Source organism: Triturus cristatus, chromosome 3_1 (assembly GCF_964204655.1).
Source record: "Triturus cristatus chromosome 3_1, aTriCri1.1, whole genome shotgun sequence".
NCBI lineage: Eukaryota > Metazoa > Chordata > Amphibia > Caudata > Salamandridae > Triturus > Triturus cristatus.
Genome location: NC_140583.1, coordinates 1,110,211,784 through 1,110,232,344, shown reverse-complemented (window position 1 = coordinate 1,110,232,344; position 20,561 = coordinate 1,110,211,784). Strand labels below are relative to the sequence as shown.

The window sequence follows — 20,561 nt, the reverse complement described above, 5'->3', positions numbered from 1 at the left end:
AGTGAAAATATTATCAGTCACAAGCCAAAACTTGTTGATGCCATTAGGAACACTCCTGCACCACAGTGCAAGACATGGGTGTTCGACTGAGCCCCCGCAGCAGGACCCTGAGTGCCTGGAGACCCTCACGGGTGATTAGCCGCACTCTACAAATTCTTCTTGGTTGATTGACAGTCCAGGGATGTCGTTGGATCATTCCTTGTTATGGACGAATACTATGCCAAGTTTGTTCAGAATTTTCACTAAAACATTCCACTTGAGAGAGTTGCTAAAGAATATATCCACGTTGTATTGGTCTAATGATCATCAGCAGTGTTTTCAAAATATCAAGGAAGCCATGTGCAATGCACCTAATTTGCATGGTTACGATTCTACTGCTTATACCTTTACTGCTACTGATACTAGAGGTAAGGGGCTTGGTGCAGTTTTGACTCAATTGGATGAAGCTTGTAGGGGAAAAAGTTGTGATGTATGTGACAAGATCTCTCTCACCTTGTAAAAATGTTAATCGGTCATTGAGAGAGACACTCTTGCATGTATTTGAGCTATGGAATACTTTCGTAAATTCGTATAGGGAGAGGAATTAACTTTTCAGAAGTATCATAAACCACAGGGATTGCTCTTTGCTTCACCTACGATAGCTAGACTTTTTATGCGCCTTCAAGATTTTCTCTCTGCGATGTGTGTAACTGGGCTAAAAACAATGCTGCAGATTTCTTGAGCAGGATGTCTTTTCCTTTGATCAAAATAGACGATAATTAATGGAATTAATTCAGTGTTGCAAGCGTATTGCATCCTAATGATTGTGAAAATGCTATTTTAGAACAAGAATGGAAGTTAGCCTATGATCCTTATGAAGTTTTAACGAACGTTAAGAGTATTTGTGTAGTGTGTTAGGAGTCCTGAGTATAAAAAGCATTCCAGTATATAAGGATTTTGAGAAGTCAGAAACTAAATAGGCTATTCTGACCCATTTCTTTTGAGAGGCACTACTTAATCTCCCCTGAAAATTGGGGACAAAACATTATGTACTATCTCATCAAGGGCATTGTCAAAACTAAAAGAAGGGTCAAAGAGTTATACTGGTGGCCAGTCAAGGAATTATACTAGTGGGCAGGAATTAACTTTCAGACAAACATTTTTTCAGGGACAGTAATAAAAGATCTGACAGGTCACAGAAAACTTTAAATCCCTTTTGGCGCCCTATTGAGTGCCCAAGTTTATGGTGAGATAGTTATTCTTAAGATCTTATTGGACCTATTTCTTGGGACCAAGGCTCTTGTAAGTACATTATCATCTTGGTGGGTTTATTTTTAAAAATTGGTCGAATTGAGAACAGTGACAGAATAGACACAAATGTAATTACATTTATCTGTGATGTTGCTAAGGAAGGATTTCGTGCTTCTCCATTGACTGACAATGGAATTCAGTTTAAGTCCCAGGAGATGTTGGATTTTTTACATTGTTCTGGAATTAAATATAGGTTTACTTCATTGTATTATACCAGTGTTAATGGTACTGTCGAAAGGATGAACCACAATGCAAAAGCTACCTTAGAAGTAGCTAATTCATCTAGGAAAGATCCTGTTGGCATTAGAGAGGATTTTATGGGCCTATAGAACAACTTCATTGGATTCTATGGGTTTAAGCCCTTTTCTGATTATGAGAGGTGTATCCCACATACAAAAAAAATTCTAGTTGGAAGAAGTGTAGTTGCATGGTGGATTGGAGTGTGGATGACGTGCCATAGAGTTTGCACAAGAAAACAATATAAAACGTATTCTGATTCTTATCATGTAGTTAAGAATGTAGAGGTTAAAGTTGGACAATGGGTCGTGTGAAATGTGAGAAAAGAAGAATTCAAGAGTGAATGTTCAGTAGTCCTAAGAAAAAGTTCAAAGCTCTAAAGATGATGGGAGTGTACGTCATATAAGTTGCATTTCAGTTGTAAAGAAAAGTGACTAGTAACAATGCAAATGCAAACCTTAAAAAAAAAATATTTTGGAGGCTCATTGATGATGAAGACTCAGTGAGTTGTGGTGATGGAGTACATGTTCATGGTGTGGATGATTGTACCTTGGTTTCTTCTGGTTGTTCTCAAGATTTTAATAATGTAAATACGAGGGTTGATACATTGGCGAACAATAGTCAACCAGGTATTGAAACTAGTCGCCCATTGTTTTTTTTTATAAACCTGATATCAGTAAGCTTGGAAAGGTTATGAAAGCCTTAGTCAAGTTCTATGATTCTATTATGCATGGGTAGTACACGTTTTTGCATTGTGTGTGTGTATATATTCCATTACACAAAGTTTGTTTGCTGACGCGCTGGCACAGTTTTCTTACTTGTGTCTGCAGGAAATCACGAATTGGTCGACTTTCCCAGGATTTGCATAATCCTCGGCCTCTGGTCGACAGTGTACAAGTTCATATATCTGGCTGCGGTGGCTCAGGCAGCGTCCAAGTAATTCCATTTCACAAATGTTGCAAACTCCAGGACGGAACCCGTTTCATCCTGCTGATGTGCTGTTTATTTCCACACTTGGTTTATTTTGTTCATTCTTTTCTCTAATAGACATTGTGTCATTTATTTTTTTTCATATCATTGTAATTCGATTCCATCTATCTCTGAAAATCAGGTTCATAGTCTTATAGCTTGCTTCTGATTCTGTTTATTAAAAACACTTGAGGACTCCTTTGACTGTTCCATACCGTTCAAATCGGTTACACCTTGTGCCAAACTCTGATTTATTTAAGAGTTTTATATAGCGCTGGCCAGACCCGAAGGTATCTGAGCGCTTTACAACATTTGTAAAGTAACAATCGAGTACAAAGAATAATAGTAAGACAATGATTCGTGACTGATCTTGTTCAGAGGGGGGGACAAAGGAGCGAGTCAAGAGGTAGATGCTGTAGGAAGATATTCTTATCATAGTGACTGGATGCTCAGATGGGCGCGATTCTGCCTTGAGTCTGCTCTCACTTCGTAAGAGCTCGATTGAGGAAGAGGACTTTGAGCTGGCTTTTGAATTTTTCGAAGGAAGGGTTAGTCCTGATATGTACTGAGATGGCATTCCAAATTTTGGGAGCGTTTCCAGAGAAGGAGCGTGATAAGGTTTTTTGTTTGCAAGTTTTCGGAGGGATGAGAAGTAGTGTTGGTGCTCCTGAGACAGCAGCAGTCCTTGTCAAGTGATTTGTAGACTTCCTCAATGACATTCAGGATAGCGGTCTCTGTGCTGCAGCCTTTTCTGAAGCCCGATCCCGGGTCTAGATGTTTGTTGTTGTCCATGTGAGAAGGGTAAGTTGACGGAGAACCCATTTTTGTAGTAATTTCGCTAAGAATGGGAGATTGGAAACGGGTCTGAAGTTATTGAGATCGTTTGGGTCAGAGCCTGTTTTTTTCAGTAATGGTGTGACTTGACTGATTTTGAGGCATTCTGGCATGATTCCGATTTTCAGGGAGCTATTACTAATCTTTGTCAAGAGCGGGGCTAGTGAGAGTTTGAGCTTTTTGGCCAGTTGGGCAGGGAGAGGGTCTTCAATGTGTGACGAGTCTTAGTTCCTGTGGTCAATTCCACAATTTCTATTTTGGAGATGTGTTTGAATGATTTCCAGTTGTTTGGGGGTTGCATCTGTGGGTTGTTGGCTTCTTTGTAGGGGGGCGGGCTTTTGTTGGGTGAGCGGAGAAGGTCCTCCAGTGAGAGCTCAATCTTTGAGATTTTTACATTAAAGAAATTGGCAAAGTTGTCACATAGGTCTTTGAAGGCCGGCATTGCGGGAGCGGGGGTTTGGATGTTTGCTGTCTAATGAGATTAAAGAGTTCTTTGGGGCGATTTTTAGCATTGTTTAGTGCACCACAGAAGGAGGATTTTTCATTTTTTAATGTGCTTTTTATATTTCCTGCGTTGCACTTTGAGTTGATCAAGGTGGATGGTCGAGGGGTTGTTGCGCCAGTCGTTCTGCAGCTCTTAGTTGTCTTCTTTCCGAATTTAGGTCTCTGTTGAACCACGCTCTCGATGGAATGTTCTTGACTTTTTTTTGTTTCATCTGAGCTATTTGGTCAAGTATGGCTATGATTATCGCATTGTAATGTGTGCTAAGTTCTGTTGTGGAACTGTCGCATGCGGTGGTGGGGAGGAGTTCACTTATCTTTTCTTCTAGTTCGGTGTGGGGGATCTGGCTTAGGTTTCTCGTCCAGTTAAGGGGTTCATTTGTGCGAGGAAGGCGTTGGGTCTTTTGATTGATATGAAATGGAATGATATGGTGGTATGACCAGTCAACAGGGAGGATAAGGTCTATGGTGATTGCGTCTTTGTGTGCTATGATGGCATCCAGGATTGAGCCTTTGTGGGTTTGCTCTGTGCAGTGTTGAGTCAAATTATTATTGCGAACAAACTCATTCATGGATTGGATCAGGGGATTGTTTTCCTCATTCCTGTGTAGGTTTAGGTCACCTAGTATTAGGTTGTTCGCGTTCGAGAGTGAGCAGTGTGTTATCAAGTCGGAAAGGTGTTCTCCAAATGCAGGGGTGTTGCCTAGTGGATGGTAGAGGAGGTGGCAATAAAGCGTTTTGTTGTCCGTCGTCTTAATGGTGGGGGTTAGGTATTCAAAAGTGTTATATTTGAAGGAGTCAGTTTCCGTTACAGGGATGTTACTTTAGTGAATGATTGCGGTGCCCCCACCTCGCTGGTTCTTTCTGTCTTTATTGATGATTGAGAACCCCTGGGGTACAAGCATGTTGATGATGGGGGTGAGGATTCATTCAACCAGGTTTCTGTGATGAACGTGATGTCTGTCATGAGTGAGGATAGTTTCTGCCAGTTCTGTTGCGTGTTTGGTCTCAGATCTGCAGTTTATGAGCATGCAGTTGGTCACCTTCATATTGTTGTGTTTCTCATTTGGGGGAGCCATGGGGATATTGGTGAGGTAGGCTGTTGGTCTCAACGTTCTCAGTACAGTGTGGTCTCTTCCAAATCCAGTGATTATCTGGATCACGGAGCTGTGGAAGACAGCTGAAGTTTCCTCAAAGGATTCAGCGAGATCCCTTGCCTCTTTCATGGACATTGCAGCGCTTGTTCTTTTGGGTCTCTGCGGCTGGTTCCTGAAGGGGGTTGTGTTCCATCTGAGCCTTTGTGCCTGGTTAGGATTTATGTGTTTATTGAAAGTGGTTGTTGGTGTGGTGAGTGGGCGTTGGGTAGGCTCCGTTGGAGAGGTGCGGTTCGATAAGATTTTATTGATACCCTGTATTATGATCTCAAGGTGGTATTCCAGCTGTGCCAGTCTTTGGGTTGTATTCATAGAGAGGGGGTAGGGGAGTTTATCAGGATGTCCTGAGCAGGGTAATCTATGAATGGGGGGGCTTGTCGGAGGAGAAGTGGCTCGTAGTGTTGCTGATGCCTATGGATGGAGAGAGCTTATCAGTGGCGGTGTGGCTCAGTGTTGCTGATGCCTTTGTGGCTTCTGGGGATAATCGTGGTGGAGTGTTGTGACAAGTTACTTCGAGAATTGAGCGGCAGCTTCATTGGTTGTGGTGCATGGGGAGAGTTCAGGGCTATTGTCTGCGGGTCGGTTTCCCTTGTTGTTAGATGGGAGTAGTGTCGAGTAGGGGGCTGGAGAGGACTGTAGTGTCTCATCCGGGGCATACCTCATGTTAGTAGTGGGTGAGAGGGATGTATTTTGCGAGTTGGGGGGGTAGTTGGAGGAGGAAGGGAGGGAGGCGCTAGGGGGATAGGTTGGTGGGTTGGCTTTGGGGTTGTTTTGAGAGTTTACCAGGAGGGTCGGTTGGTTAGAGGATAAGGTTTTGTTTGAGTGGGAGTGGTGTAAATGAGCAAAGGCATTGCATTGTGTGGGGAAGAGGGAGTCAAATGCGTCCAGGTTGTCATTGTTGTCTTGGATCAGGACTGTGTCATTGCTGTAGATGGTCGCTAAGGTGTTGTCATTGCGTGTATGGTGGTTTGAGATTAGGAACGTTAGTTTGCAGCTGAGAGGGGTGCTAGTTGTTTTAGAAATGTGGGGGGTGGGATATAAGGATGGTGATCCATTTCGTAGGGCCCTGGGTGTGGAAAATGAGATCCATTTTCTGCTGGCCTTTAGAGGAGCAGTGGTATGTGTCTGCGAATAGTGTTTCATGGTGTTGTCTTATCAGCCTATGTTTAAAATGTTTTTTCGCTTTAGATGAGAGATTGGGTGGGAAGATGATGGAAAAGGAGTTCGGGCCGTGGGGTTTTATGCCGTTTGCTGTGTGGGCTCGGAGGGAAGTTAGTTTGGGCAGTGTCATTTTGACTCTGTTGTGTGGGTGCATTATTGTTTCATTCCAAGCTTGGATTAGGTATCGGTAGGTGCTTTCTGAAGCAAATGCTAATTTACTAGAGTCATCTCTTCCCCTCTGCTTCATTGAGTTCTCTCATCGGAGTTAACTTTGAGGGGTGTTGCATTGAGTGTCAGACAGTTCCTACGCAACGTTATACTTTATTGTTGATTATTGAGCTCGTTTCGCTAGTTAGCATCCGGGTTATCGCAACAACTCCCTTTACGTCCGTGTTGGCCGCCATCTTAGTGTCAGGCACTATGGATTTTTTCCACTGCAGGTCCGCATTTCCTCATTTTACTTAGGAACATTTGATGCATTACCTACAGGTTAGAAGACATTCTTGTTCTTTTGTGTAACAGTGATGTACAGTTTGGGCTTTGATTATTTGATCAACCAAATGTTCATTTTTGCAGTTTGCTGCGAGAATACACAGTTATGTTGCGTAGAATAGAAAGCTGATAATTATACCTGCAATTCATTCGGTAGGCAACCCTAATTCAGTTTGCCCTATTGTAATATCCCAACTGTCTTCGTATACACTGTGCTGCAGATGTATACTTAGTGGTACAGCATACTTGTGCTGTCCATGCAGACGCTGGCGCAGAGCCGGTAAATGAAAAATAAAACGATAGTAAAAGATTGTTTTATTTTTCACCTGCTGGCTCTGAGCCAGTGGGGCGCCATTGCGGAGGAGCCACCCCTGGCGCAGGGGCATCATCTCAAAATCACCATTGGGCTTTGTGTGAGCTGCTGGGTGATCGGCCTTGTGTTATTATCCTGCCTCGGCTAGCAGGGCAGGTTGATGTAAATGGCCTCCCACATCTGTCCCCATCTGGCCACACCTTGCCCACATGCAGAAGTACTGTGTGTGTGAGATGTGTTTTGAGGCTGAACAGCGCACTCCCGGGCAGCCGCTCAGTGTTTGGATATCTGTGTAAATTGTTGGGGGTGCTGCTAAAATATATAGCACCAAAGAACGGTTTATGTTAAAGAATGAAAACTCTTAACTGGCAGCTGTTTGTGTACTGTACCACTAGAGATGAGCAAGAAACATGCAGCATAGTCTGTACCTGTTGTGAACCTCTGGTTTGCTTGGGTAAGCTTCGCGCTATGTAAAACTGCCCAAAATAAAATTTCTGCCTGTCACCCAAAGTTTAATCTCTTCCTCCAAGAATTAAGCACAAAACAATAACCTTTGATGGCAGGAAGAGAATACCAATCTTGTGGCTGAATTGCCAAGTGTGAAACTGGAAAATCTGGGATCAGTCGTTGCTTGGCCAAATTGTGTGATCTTGGGCAAATCTATTATTTCATGGAGAATTCTTTTTTTGATGATCACATATGAGCACACTCCTAAAATATACATGTTGTGTGTTTGATTTAACAGCCTTAGAATTGTATATATATTTTTCAGTTGTGAAATAAAGAAGTACGTAATTTGAATATTTTTTGGGTGTGCACTTGTTTGTGTATTTTTGCAAATTACAGTTTTAAGTTTCAAATTGTAAAAATTGCTTGAGGGACCCCGCCTTCCAGTACTGATTCACTAGGGGTCCTAAGTCAACGTTGTGAACTGCTGGCAGACACTGTTAAAAGACGACTGTTTTTGATTAATGAGTATCATTAAGGAAAATATTGCACGCTGCGTGGCTTAAATGCATATTGGCCTCGGTTTCCATTTCACTCTTGCCAACTGCTTAGAAACTTTATAGTTCAACTTTTTACAATATATGCAAACTAAATTGGATAGCACTTGATTTATTTAAAGTTGAAGGTTTTAGTAATTGTGATTTTCAGTGGTGTGTGGTTCATAATAACCTGATGCTTCTAGATTTCCATATTTCATGTCATAAGTCACTTCATCAATGTTTTTCTTTTTCCTTTCTTGAAGACCCTGTGTGGACAGTAATGACCGCACGTTTTCGGTTGCCTGCCGGCAGAACCTACAATGTACGAGCATCAGAGCTGGCACGAGATCGACAGCACACCGAGGTGGTCTGCAATATTCTTCTCCTGGATAACACTATACAAGCTTTCAAAATCAATGTAAGTGTAATCCTGAATATGAGCAAGTGTGGTGGTATCTGACACTGTAGGATTTTTGTAATTTTAATTTGAAAATTGCAGTTTTTAGGGAAAATTGTGTAAGTGGCTAAAGAGCTAGATTAATATCAGTTGGGGTAATTTCTTCATTATGCTGTATTCCTATTTGTCTAACTAGCTCCTTGGTTGACTCCAAATACCAAATTCACGATTTGATACCCCATTTGTTGTCATCCGAATTCTCTTGATATGGCAAATATGTTCCACTTGGTGTTCACAATTGAAAAATATAAAAAGTAAACACTTCAACCTAACCACGCTTATAAAAACCTATCTTTCATTATGTTCTGTTGACTTTACCTAGCTAAATCCAGGATTTAGGGTTAGTGTGGGATGGGGGGGGAATGAGTGAACCTCCTTATTCAGTTCTCTTGGGGGGAACTGAGTACCTATTAATGTGTAAATGTTCCACAGTGCAAACATTCAAGGAATACCCCTCCATCCCCCCACCGCCAATCCATTGACCCACGGCATTTGTTCCCAGAACCTAGAATCTTGTAGTTGCTTAGGTGTGCTTGTTTGTTATAAGTTGTTTTCTGCACTGGTCTTGAAACTTGTCCATATATTTAAAGCACTTGGAGTAACACAAATACAATTGTGATAACTAAACCAAAAGGCATACTCCAGAATAGTTGCCTAACAAGAAAAGTATGGCTGTTTTAGGTCCCTGGATCCACTGATGAACGTGATGAAACACATTCATGTGTATTGTTAATGTATCGGATGTGAGCATTGGTAAAGTACAAGAACTGGTGACCCCACAATGATGAGTGTTAGCAGAGATGGTTACTATTCAACAGCTTGCAGCCAATGTGGCCTTTAGCACCTTTTTCCTTAACACCCACACAGGTAGTCAAACTGAACACCTGCCCCAGTCCTTTTTCGCTTCCACTAAACATAGAATGGAAGTTCGCAATAGTTAGTGCCAGCACTGCATATGTTCTCATTTACTTCATCAATCTCATCATTTCAAATAGTGTGCTGATAACCAATGTAATGGAGCATTTGCTTATTATAGCTTAAGCAGCTGTAATGAAAAACATATGGTTGTCAGTGTTGGATTGAAGGCCGAGGGAGAGGGTAATCTTGCTGTTCCCTGAAGATAGCAAATTTGGTTCGTCTGATGCATCTATCAACTGATGCATGGCATTATTGATAGGTAAATGTTTGTGTTCTAATTAAAATTCTAACCAATGGTTGGGTATAACATACATAACTGTTAAAACAACCCAAAATCAGTTTACAAATTTAATCTATGATCCGGGGTGTAGAATTTCATAAAATATCTACTTGTCCATGGGACAGGTTGCTTCATAAATCTACTTGTCCTGTAACAAAATCCACTTGCCCCTTTGGTGCCAAGTAGTGCGATGGCAACAATCTCATTATATAAGAGCTTTGACAATAGCCTCTCTGATTATACCAGAGTTCATACCATAGTAGAGTTTGAATGTTAGCAATTCCCTTTTTTTGCCACGGTTCGGCATATCTACATACAGGGGCTGGAGGTAGAGGTAAGCAATAGTTCTACACAGTTGGACTACCCTTTTAAGTCTGTGCAAACCTACTAACTTGCATGTTTTATGGATTTTCATCAGCTTGTCTCTAAAGGTTTCCCATATTGAGAAAGGTTGTACATGTACAGAAGTAAAACTTCTTCTAGTGTTGGGGGAAAAAGTTGTTGGTGGGAATGTGAATTTGTTACCGCTTAACAGATTTTCGTGTGAGCAGATTTACACATGCATATTTGCTCATGCTAAAATACAGTTCACAAATATTTCTTAGAGTACGATTTCCTGACCTTCTTCTATAAATTCTTGTGAATTAATGAAAGCTGTAATTTTACAGCGTGAATCTTTCTGGATTCACTATGCTGTGCATTATTCCGCGATCTGGTGGTTGGGTTCGGATTCGTAGTCTTTCTTTTTTTTGTTGTTTTTTTTTTGTAGCCCAGGTGGGCGTCGACGTCCCACCATTTGGTGCACCTCTCGTGACGTCGTCGTGCTTCCTGCGGAAGTCCCACCTTTGGGGCGCCCTCTTCAGATTCTTTTTTCCGCCGTTGGGTCTGGATCGTCATCGAGAAGCTCCAGAGTTTTAGACGAAGGAAGAAGGAAAATACGCGAGTTTCATCGAAAGAGAACCTTTAGAAGACTACAGAGAGAAAGGTATTACAGCCGGGAGGACGAAGGAGGGGATCCTCAAAATTCTTCGACGCACAGAGGAAAATGCGCACTCGGAGGCTCTGAGCGCAATGGACAAGACACCATTTAAGTTCTGCCCTAACTGCCACCACAAGTTTGCGCAGAAGGACCAACATCCGGTGTGAAACCTTTGCCTGCCGTTCGACCACGAGAGCACAGACTGCAACGCCTGTTCCGCCTTCGCGCCGAAGACTCTCCGGGTGAGAGAACGTCAGAGGAGAGCCAACTTCAGCATGGAAGGCAAGGGTAAGGCCCCGTCGCTGTACGATCTGGGCCTATCCACCGACGATGAAGACAACATCGCCGAGGGACCTGATGTCTTCACGGTCGCAGAGACCGATAAGAAAACGCCTGACGAGGTAAGAGACACGTTGAGTACAAAACCACCGAAAGGGCCTCGAAAATCGGATGGTGACTCTCGAAAAAATGAGTCAAAGTCCTCGAAGGATACACCGGCGCCGAAGATTTCGACGTCTGCCAGTGGTTCAAAGGACAAAAGGCCGAGCGGATCCTTCGAGAAGGACTCCCAGGTGCCGAAGACTACCGAGAGGCAGAGTTCGTCGAAACAGACCCACGAGCTGGGACGTTCGGCGACGAAAGACAAGACCGCGTCGACGCAAGCTCTGTCGAAGAGACCTGCGGTCGACGCCGAGCACATCTCAAGCATGGAGAAGAAAAAGAGAAGGCTCGAGGCGGAGATGGAAAGCATCCTTCAGAGGAAGAAGGAGTTCGACAAACGAATGAAACCATTCAAAATCCCAACGGTCCCGTCGACGGATGTCGTGGAGATCGAGGAAGAAGGGGATTTCGACGCCGAAGAGCAGTCGAGAGGTCCTGAAGAGGAGGAAGAAGGCACCTACTATGAGGGAGAAGGTGATTATGAGGATCAGCAGTCGTTCTATGGCTCGGCGCCGTCGACGAGTCAGGACCTGGAATGGCAGGACATCGACACCGAAAACCCCGAAGAGCCCGTGGACTCGTATCCTTCGAGGCCTTCGCCGCCTGACGACCTCGGGGCGTACAACATGGTCGTCAAGAGTGCTGCAGCAGCCTTTGGTGTAAAATTGGACGAGGAGAAGCTGAAAGCAGACTTCCTACTCGAAACTCTGCTCCCCATCCAGACGAGGAGCCAGTTCCTCCCCATGCTCCAAAGCGTGATGAACCAAGGGAAGGAGGCGTTCAAGGAACCGGGAACATGCCGGTCAATCACACCCAGAACGGAAAAGAAGTACAAGCACTCCTCGCAGGATCCTCCTTGCATCAAGGGATCGGTCACGGCAGATTCCATCATTGCTTCCACGGCCAGGAAAAGGGCCAATGTGCCGGCGACCTCGGGGCCACCTCCTGATAAGGAGAGCAGAAGGATGGACCTCACTGGAAGGAAGGTAGAAAGAAACGCCGCAATGCACTGGCGCATGGCAAACTCAAACGCGCTACTGAACAGACACCAGTACCAGCACTGGGATGAGATCGGGGAACTACTCAAGCATCTCCCAGAAGAGTACCGTCAAAGAGCTTCCCATCTAGTGGAGGAAGGGAAGAATATCGCCAACTCATGCATCAAGACTGCATTGGACGGGGCGGAAACTTCGAGCAGACTGATGGCCATAGGGATCACTGAAAGGAGACAAGCTTGGCTCAGAATTTCTGGATTCAAGCAGGAAGTCCAGAATAACATACTGAACACCCCTTTCAACGGGGAAACTGTGGACGAGAAGCTCACCCAGCTGAAAAAGGAAAATGAGACCGCAAGATCCATGGGAGCCCTGCAATTCAGAGGAATGCGAAGAGACACCCCAAATCGGAGACCCTACGGAAGGGGAGGAAGCCAGCAGGGTACGTCGCACCAGACATTCCAGCACGGGCAGCAGGGTGACAGTCACAGCGAGCAGGGACGGCAGAAGCAGAACTGGCAGTACCAGCCTCGAGGCCAGTCCTTTCGAGGGAGAGGAAACGGAGGTGGCCAAAGGAGGAGAGGGGGAGACCAACCCTCATCTAAGTGACTACACACACAAAAGGACGCTCACCCACAGCATACCCCGAAGGGCGAAGCGCAATGTAATAACACCAAGGGAGTTACGCAAAACAAGCGCCTACGAGCATGCAACACCGGTAGGCGGAAGACTGGGCCTCTACCTTCGACAATGGCAACAAATAACATCAGACAAATGGGTTCTCAACGTCATACAGCACGGATACTGCATAGAGCTGGAGAAAAGGCCTCCAAACAAGAAACAAAAGAGAAGACAGCGCTCGGGTCAGGAGCTCACTCATCTCAGGGAGGAGACACTTCAACTACTGGAAAAGAAGGCCATAGAACCAGTGCCACGCAGAGAAAGGAACAAGGGAGTGTACTCAAACTACTTCCTTGTACCAAAGGTGGACGAATCACTAAGACCCATCCTGGACCTAAGGTTCCTAAACAAATTCATAAAGACGCAAAAATTCAAAATGACATCACTACAAGAAGTGCTACCCCAAATACGAGGCGGAGACTTCATGGCCACCGTGGACCTCAAGGACGCCTACCTGCACATCCCAATGAACAGGCGACACAAAAACCTGCTAAGGTTCAACATCAACCAGGATCATTATCAGTTTACAACCCTGGCATTCGGCCTAAAGTCTGCCCCAAGGGTCTTCACAAAATGCCTTGCAGCAGTAGCAGCGTACCTACGAAGGCAAGGGATTCATGTGTATCCTTACCTAGACGACTGGCTGGTCAAAGCAAGCACTCGCGACAAGTGCGAGGAGCACGCAGAACGGGTGACAAGAACACTAACAAACCTGGGGTTCTCGATACACTGGGGGAAGTTATCGATAGAACCAGAACAGGTGAAGATCTTCCTGGGAGCGAAGATCAACACCATAGACGGCACGGTGATGCCCAGCGACAGAAGAACAATAGCCCTGCTGAACGAGACGCGTCTCTACCAGAAGGGGCGAGTTCTGACCGTGAGAACAGTGAGCAAGATCATGGGGATGATGGCGTCATGCATCCACCTAGTCCCCAATGTACGGCTTCACATGAGACGATTCCAATAATGGCTGCAACAGCAATGGTCACAAGCAAGCTGGAGTTGGGAGGATCTAGTGGTTGTTACGCACGCGGTGCAGGAGGAGATAACATGGTGGAACAGGGAGAACTTAACTACAGGAAAGACCTTGAAACCACCAAACCCAACTGTGACCATTACCACGGACGCATCACAAATAGGATGGGGAGCACACATGAACAAACTCAGGGTGAGGGGTCTGTGGACTCCGGCAGATGCGGTCAGACACATCAATTACCTGGAATTGAAGACTGTCCTGCTAGCCCTGAAGGCCTTCCAGAAACAGATATACAACCAGAAAGTGTTGATACAGACGGACAATACGACTACCATGTTCTAGATCAACAAGCAGGGAGGGACACAATCGTTCCCCCTTTCCTCTCTGGCACAGGAGATTTGGAAATGGGCCATCCCACTCAAGATAGACCTGCTGGCCATACACCTACCGGGGAAGGACAATGTGGAGGCAGACTGGCTCAGCAGACAGATATCGGCATCCCACGAGTGCGAGCTCAATGGACAGGAAACGCAGAGGCTGTTCCAGAGGTGGGGAACACCGACATTAGACCTGTTTGCAACACACCTGAATGCAAAATGCCAAAACTTCGCATCCAGACAACCAGAACAGCAATCGCAAGGGAATGCCCTATGGATAAGTTGGTCAAGGACATTTGCCTACGCTTTTCCACCGATACCGCTGTTACACAGGGTGCTCGACAAGTGCAGAACCAGCAACATGACACTGATCCTAGTAGCACCGCAGTGGGCAAGGCAGACCTGGTTCTCTCAAATAGTGGAAATGGCACAAGGCACTCCTCACAAATTCACAAGAAGAAAGGACCTGCTCTCCATGCAGAACTGAGGGGTCCTGCACCCAGAACCAGAGAGCCTCAGCCTGGCGGCATGGCTCCTGAAGACTTAGAGTTTGCACACCTGAACCTACCTCCAAGCACTATGCGAGTGCTGCGGGAGGCAAGGAGACCTACAACACGAAAATGCTATGGGGAGAAATGGAAAAGGTTCACAATATGGTGCAGCAGAAATAAACTACAGAATAAAATGACAACAGAGTCAACGTTGCTTAGATATCTCACACACCTACTAAGAAGTAATCTATGCTCATCCTCCCTAAGGGTACACTTAGCGGCAATCGTAGCGTACATACGAGGGGAGAGAGGAGGAAGTCTCTTTACGTCACAGGTAGTAAAGAGGTTCCTGGAGGGGGCGAAAAGAATTGCGCCACCAAAGAGGATGCCGCCGCCGGCATGGAACCTCAAAGTGGTCCTAACCGAGCTTATGAAGGCGCCGCTTGAGCCCATCCACAAGGCCACGCTGCAAATGCTGACAATGAAAACAGCCTTCCTGGTAGCGATAACCTCGCTGCGCAGAGTGAGCGAGCTGCAAGCACTGACACTGCAAGAGCCCTACATACAGATACGCAAAGATATGGTGGTTCTAAGAACGGACCCACACTTCATGCCTGTGGTGGTGTCTGCATTCCATATGAACCAGACAATTCAGATACCGAGTTTCTTTCAAAACCCCACGACAAGCGCAGAAAGAGCACTGCACACTCTGGACGCTAGAAGGGCAGTGATGCACTACATTGAGAGGACCAAAGAGCACAGGAAGACCAAGCAGCTCTTTGTCTCCTTTGCAACTAGCTTCCTGGGTAGACCCGTGACAAAGGCCACCATTGCACGATGGATTGCACTAACAATACAATTCTGCCCAAACAAGCAGGGCAGGAACTATCGGATGGGCCACGAGCCCACTCCACAAGGAAGAAGGGGGGCAACTATTGCCTTTCTGGCAAATACGCCCATTCAAGACATATGCCTGGCGGCAACATGGGCTTCAGTGCACACGTTCACTAAGCACTATTGAGTGGACATTCAGATGAACAAGGAAGCACAAGTAGGACAGAAGGTGCTTCACCACATATTCAACAGCCAACACTCATCTACCACCCAACCGCCACAGAGATAACAAACCGCTACAAAGTCTATGCACAGCATAGTGAATCCAGAAAGATTCACGCTGCAAAACGAATAGTTTCTTACCTGTCGCTGTAGTTTTGCAGCTTGAAGATCTTTCTGGATTCACTAGCGAACCCACCCACCTCCGCCAGGAAGATGAGGATGGAGTAAGAGGTGGAAGGACTAAGAAGATCAGAATAATTGGAATAGTAAAGAGAATTGGAAAAGGAAAATTAAGACAACGCCTAGGGTTAAAAAAATAAAATAAAAAATAAGGGAAAAAAGAACCCGAAGATGGCGCCCCAAAGGTGGGACTTCCGCAGGAAGCACGACAACGTCACGAGAGGTGCACCAAATGGTGGGACGTCGACGCCCACCTGGGCTACACAAAAAAAAAAAAAAAGACTACGAATCCGGACCCAAGCACCAGATTGCGGAATAATGCACAGCATAGTGAATCCAGAAAGATCTTCAAGCTGCAAAACTACACCGACAGGTAAGAAACTATTCGATCTGCACTAATGCAAGGGCATATAGCATGGGTGTACTTTTGTGACTTTAAGAATTGAGCCCCTATTTAGGTCTGGCGTTAACCAAGACCTCTATCTACTGTCTGGCTTCTCTGTGAGTGCGCTCATTCTGCTCTGTCACAAGGTGCATAGCGGCACGTAAAGTAGTTTTGTTCAGTGCCGGGAACTTTTGTGGCAATGTGTGGCTTTTGAGACCAAAAATAGTTTTGCTTTTACCAATGTTTGCTATAAATTTGAGGGCCCTGCAGCTCCCACAACAATAACGTTTTGTCAAAACAAGACTGGCATTGACAAAACCAAAAGTCTGACCACCCAAGCCCTACCCATTGGCTTTTCCAATGCTGGTTTATTTTCATGTTTCCTATACTTCTGTTGAAACTTGTTACATTGGTTTTCCATCATGAATTTTTTAAAAAAATACTAGCATGCATCAACATATTTTACTAAATGATGCTTCAAAGAAATGGTACCCACAAATTCACAGTTTTATAGCAAAACGTCTTTTACCAGTTGCATTTTTATGAACATATTGTTTTGAAAGCAAAGAATCCTCAATCTTGCTTTCAATATTTTGCATATATTTGCATCTAATCAGAGAGCATCTTAGAAGCATTATCCGTAGCCTCATATTGTTAAACTTTAAAAACGCGTGTACACATTTTATACTAGCACCCCTGTTAGCGGTGCAGTCTGAACTTGCATTTCCTTAGAGCACTCACCCTAATAATAAAGGCTTTGTATTAATGAACCATAAATAGAAGTTTGAACAGCATTAACACATGGACACAAATATTACACTGCAGACAATGCCCTTCCATGATCCATAATGTGATACTGTAATATGGCAGCCAAATGGTTTGTGCTGCCAGGGATTGGGCCGTCTTGTCCGAAGGACAAAATAAACATGACCACTTGTTGTCCTTGACTCCATTCTATATGTCCTGGACGTTGAGCTATGGGAATTCCTCACACCTGTATGAGCCACAGTTTAAAAAAAAATGTATTTGTTTTTATTCAACAGGTTACAAAACTAGTGTTTTAGTAGATAAAACAAGAAAAAAGGCACTGTCATTTACCAATAATGTCACACGTTTAGCCCCACTTCCAGTAGTACTAGTTAGCGTGCAGAGCAACTGGTAGTAGTCATGAGTAGATTTGCTGATCTCCTCTGGGGAGTATAATAATCCCCCGGAGGGTTGTGGAATTTTTTTTAAACGTGTTCTTTCCCTACAGACAGAGTGCCACAATAGTCTTCTAGCCCTGTAAAGACATCAACTTGTCTCATGTGCTCAATGAGCATTAGAGGGGCTAGCTAGCAAGGCCACATTACTAGTCAACTGCAAACGCCGTAGTAAATTTGCCCCCCTCAGCTTCTTTGTTCTTGCAAACTATTTTCAACACTGTTTTCTTGCTATAGACAGTAAACTATTTGCCTTTCCACTCACTTTGATAGGACCCATATCACACAAAGTATTCATCATAAGGTGCATAACCCTTGTGTGCTCACTACAAGATATTCATAATTTCCTGTTCATATACAATACTGCATTGCTACACATACACTTCGTCCGCCTTCTCAACACGTTCCATAAAATCTTCTCCACTCCCTCACCACAGATTCTGCGCCCCTTGCTTACGTTGACCGTAGGTTCTCTTCTGTTCCTCCCCACTCAGCAGAGGTTTTGTGGCATCTTGCCCTCCTTTCTTTCATCACAGACCGTTCACCAGATTGTGTCCTACCATCCAGAAGTCCTGCAAACTGCCCACACAGTAGCCCCAGTAGTGAAGACCTGTTGTAAAGAGCTGCACAGGTCGAGGCATTTACTGTGACCAGTGTATTGATGAACATGCAATGATGGCACAAAAGGGCAAAGCAAAAGTATCAGTTTCAAGCTTGCATTGAAGAACAAACGCTTGCAAGTACGATTTGAAGGATAACAATGTTAATGGGCAAACCTGAGTGCAAGTCTAGCTCAGGCAGAAGATTGGTGATCATCAGAGACAGGTAAAGCATCATAACTAGAGAGCTTCAATGGTGGGGGAAAACATCTGATAAAAGACAGGTAACCTTAGCATGATGGGGTAGTGGGTTTATCAAGTGCAAGAAGGCAGTAGAGTGTAGTTAAACGGCGGTGTCAAGTCCAGAAATTCCAGATGATGTGGGCGGGAAACCAGGCTGGCAAGGATAATAGAAAGACTACCAAATCACAGAGCGCAGGAAATAGGTCAGATAATCTTGGGACAGAGAGAGAGAGAAGGTGACTGAACGACAGCACAAAGAAAGAAAGTAGAGGTGTTTATAGCCAATGAAGGCAGGGTAGAAAGGGGGAGGCAGAATCAGCTAATTGGCAGATGAAGTGTGTTACTTACTGCTGACAACTGCTGTGATATGCAGACTACAAATTCAGATTCTGGCAATGAAGTTTCCGCTTTCCCCCCTTATAAGTTTGGCAAATGGAGTACTCTTAATTAAGCCATAGCAATCTGTCATTTATAGCGCAAAAATGAAAGTTGATTTTTTTTTTTTAATATATATTTTTATTATTTTATAAGAAAACATCAAACACATCAGCAGGTACATCCCAACCAGTGTCCATTGATTACAAATGGCAAGGCTTACAGGTAGTAAGGATACAGAAATTGTGGCATTACGGTTGTCTTCCATAACCCCCCGGTGCCTCTCATCCTCTGTACGAGACACCTCGTCAATTCCTGAGCTAGATGTGAGTCTAGAGTAACAAACCCTGTGTCTGCGCGTCATTTTACGTGTCTTCCAGTATGTCCGCCTCCTCATCTTCCATCTCTATGTTCTAGTAGGAAAGTTGATTTTTAAGCACTAAACATAAAACCAAATTATAGCAAGGGGTGGATTAAAGAAGCTGAGTAATAGGTATAGGGGAAGGTACGGTAATATTTATTATGCTTGATTAACTAAAATCTCTGCATATGCATAGCAATTAAGTTCCTTATACACAGATAATATAAACATTAAAACAGTGTTAAAAGACCATCAATGAAAATAGGTATTGGGGGAGAACACAGTGCTAAGGAGTATATTGGAAACTTTGGTGAAAGAGGAAGAGCCATGTCAAGATTAAAGGGAGAAGAACCTTACGGCTAGAGCGGTCGACCTCTAAGCTGGGGATCCGGGTTTGAGTCTTGGCAACGATGCTCATCATCCTGTGATTCTGGACAAATCACTTAATCTCCCCGTGCCTAACAAAAACAAAAAAATGAATGTGTTCTTCTGTAACGAAACTGGTGCTCATGTAAATCGCTCTGATACCCGATGTCTCGAGTCTAGTTCGCGCTATATTAAACTCTAATAAAATTAAAATACACGAGTACACAGGTCAGATGAGCACTCGGATTTCACCATGGGTGTTTACCAGTGCTGTTCAAACAAACCTTTAATAAAATAATCTTAGCTAGAGGAAGAGCAGACAACTAGATCAGATGACAAAAGGAGCGATTGGTTTGTGATTCAGTGAAGCAGGGATGGAAAGGAGTGAGGCAAAGTCAGAAAAGGACCGTGCAAGATGGTTTACTGACTTGAGGGTCGCTACTCATAACTTGCAAGGTTATGAATTGAAATTCGGGCAAGCAAGCTGCCTGTTTCAGCCTTCTGAAGTAAGTAAATGGAGTAGCCTTAATTTGAGCATCATTACAATTTGTTATTTGTAGTACACAGAGATTGAAGGGCTTCATGAACAGACGTTATTAATGAGGGATTGCGATATTAATTTCTTTCTGCACATGGACTGCTGTTTGTTCAGGATTCCATGTTGAACTGGGGTGGCATAGTGGGCAAAAGAACGATGGATTTAACCCAGATCTTTTGACTGGGGGAGAATGTTTGCATTGTCAGCATTCCGTCCATCATTTGTTTGCTGTAACACTTTTTGCCCTAAGTGGGATGGGTATGCCCAGAAGTGGGTCCCTTGCTCACTGTGCCACTGGATTCAAGCTAGCCTGACTGATGATGGGTGACATACCCTGAAACCGGTCACAGAATGCTTGTTTCTGGCCCAGAGAGGACCTCCCCTGGCAGTTCGATCTGGACTGTTCCCATGGGGCACAGGGTCGACTGATTTGCATATGGCTGGGTCCAAACTGAGGTGGCATAGTGGGCAAAAGAACGATGGATTTAACCCAGATCTTTTGAGTGGGGGAGAATGTTTGCATTGTCAGCATTCCGTCCATCGTTTGTTTGCTGTAACCCGTTTTTTGTATATCCTTATAAATATGTGCACTTATACACAGATGCACACACTAGGCGTGTAAATGTATATGTGTTTCTATATATGTGTGTGTGTGTGTGTGTGTATATATATCTCGGGACCTCCTCCACGCTGAGCTGCCCATGCTCTCTTACCCAACCTA

At 44.4% G+C, this 20,561-nt stretch overlaps 1 protein-coding gene across 5 annotated transcripts in view; it reads left to right on the top strand.

Annotated features, from left to right (window-relative positions):
• PTPN4 (protein tyrosine phosphatase non-receptor type 4) overlaps positions 1-20,561 on the top strand; it is a 1,082,125-nt gene that overhangs the window by 126,380 nt on the left and 935,184 nt on the right. For all 5 annotated transcript variants that reach the window (XM_085645981.1, XM_085645984.1, XM_085645983.1 and 2 more), the window contains exon 2: positions 8,201-8,355. In XM_085645981.1, the coding sequence (XP_085502107.1) occupies positions 8,218-8,355 (138 nt within the window). In that variant the 5' untranslated portion in view covers positions 8,201-8,217. The remainder of the gene's footprint in view (positions 1-8,200; positions 8,356-20,561) is intronic.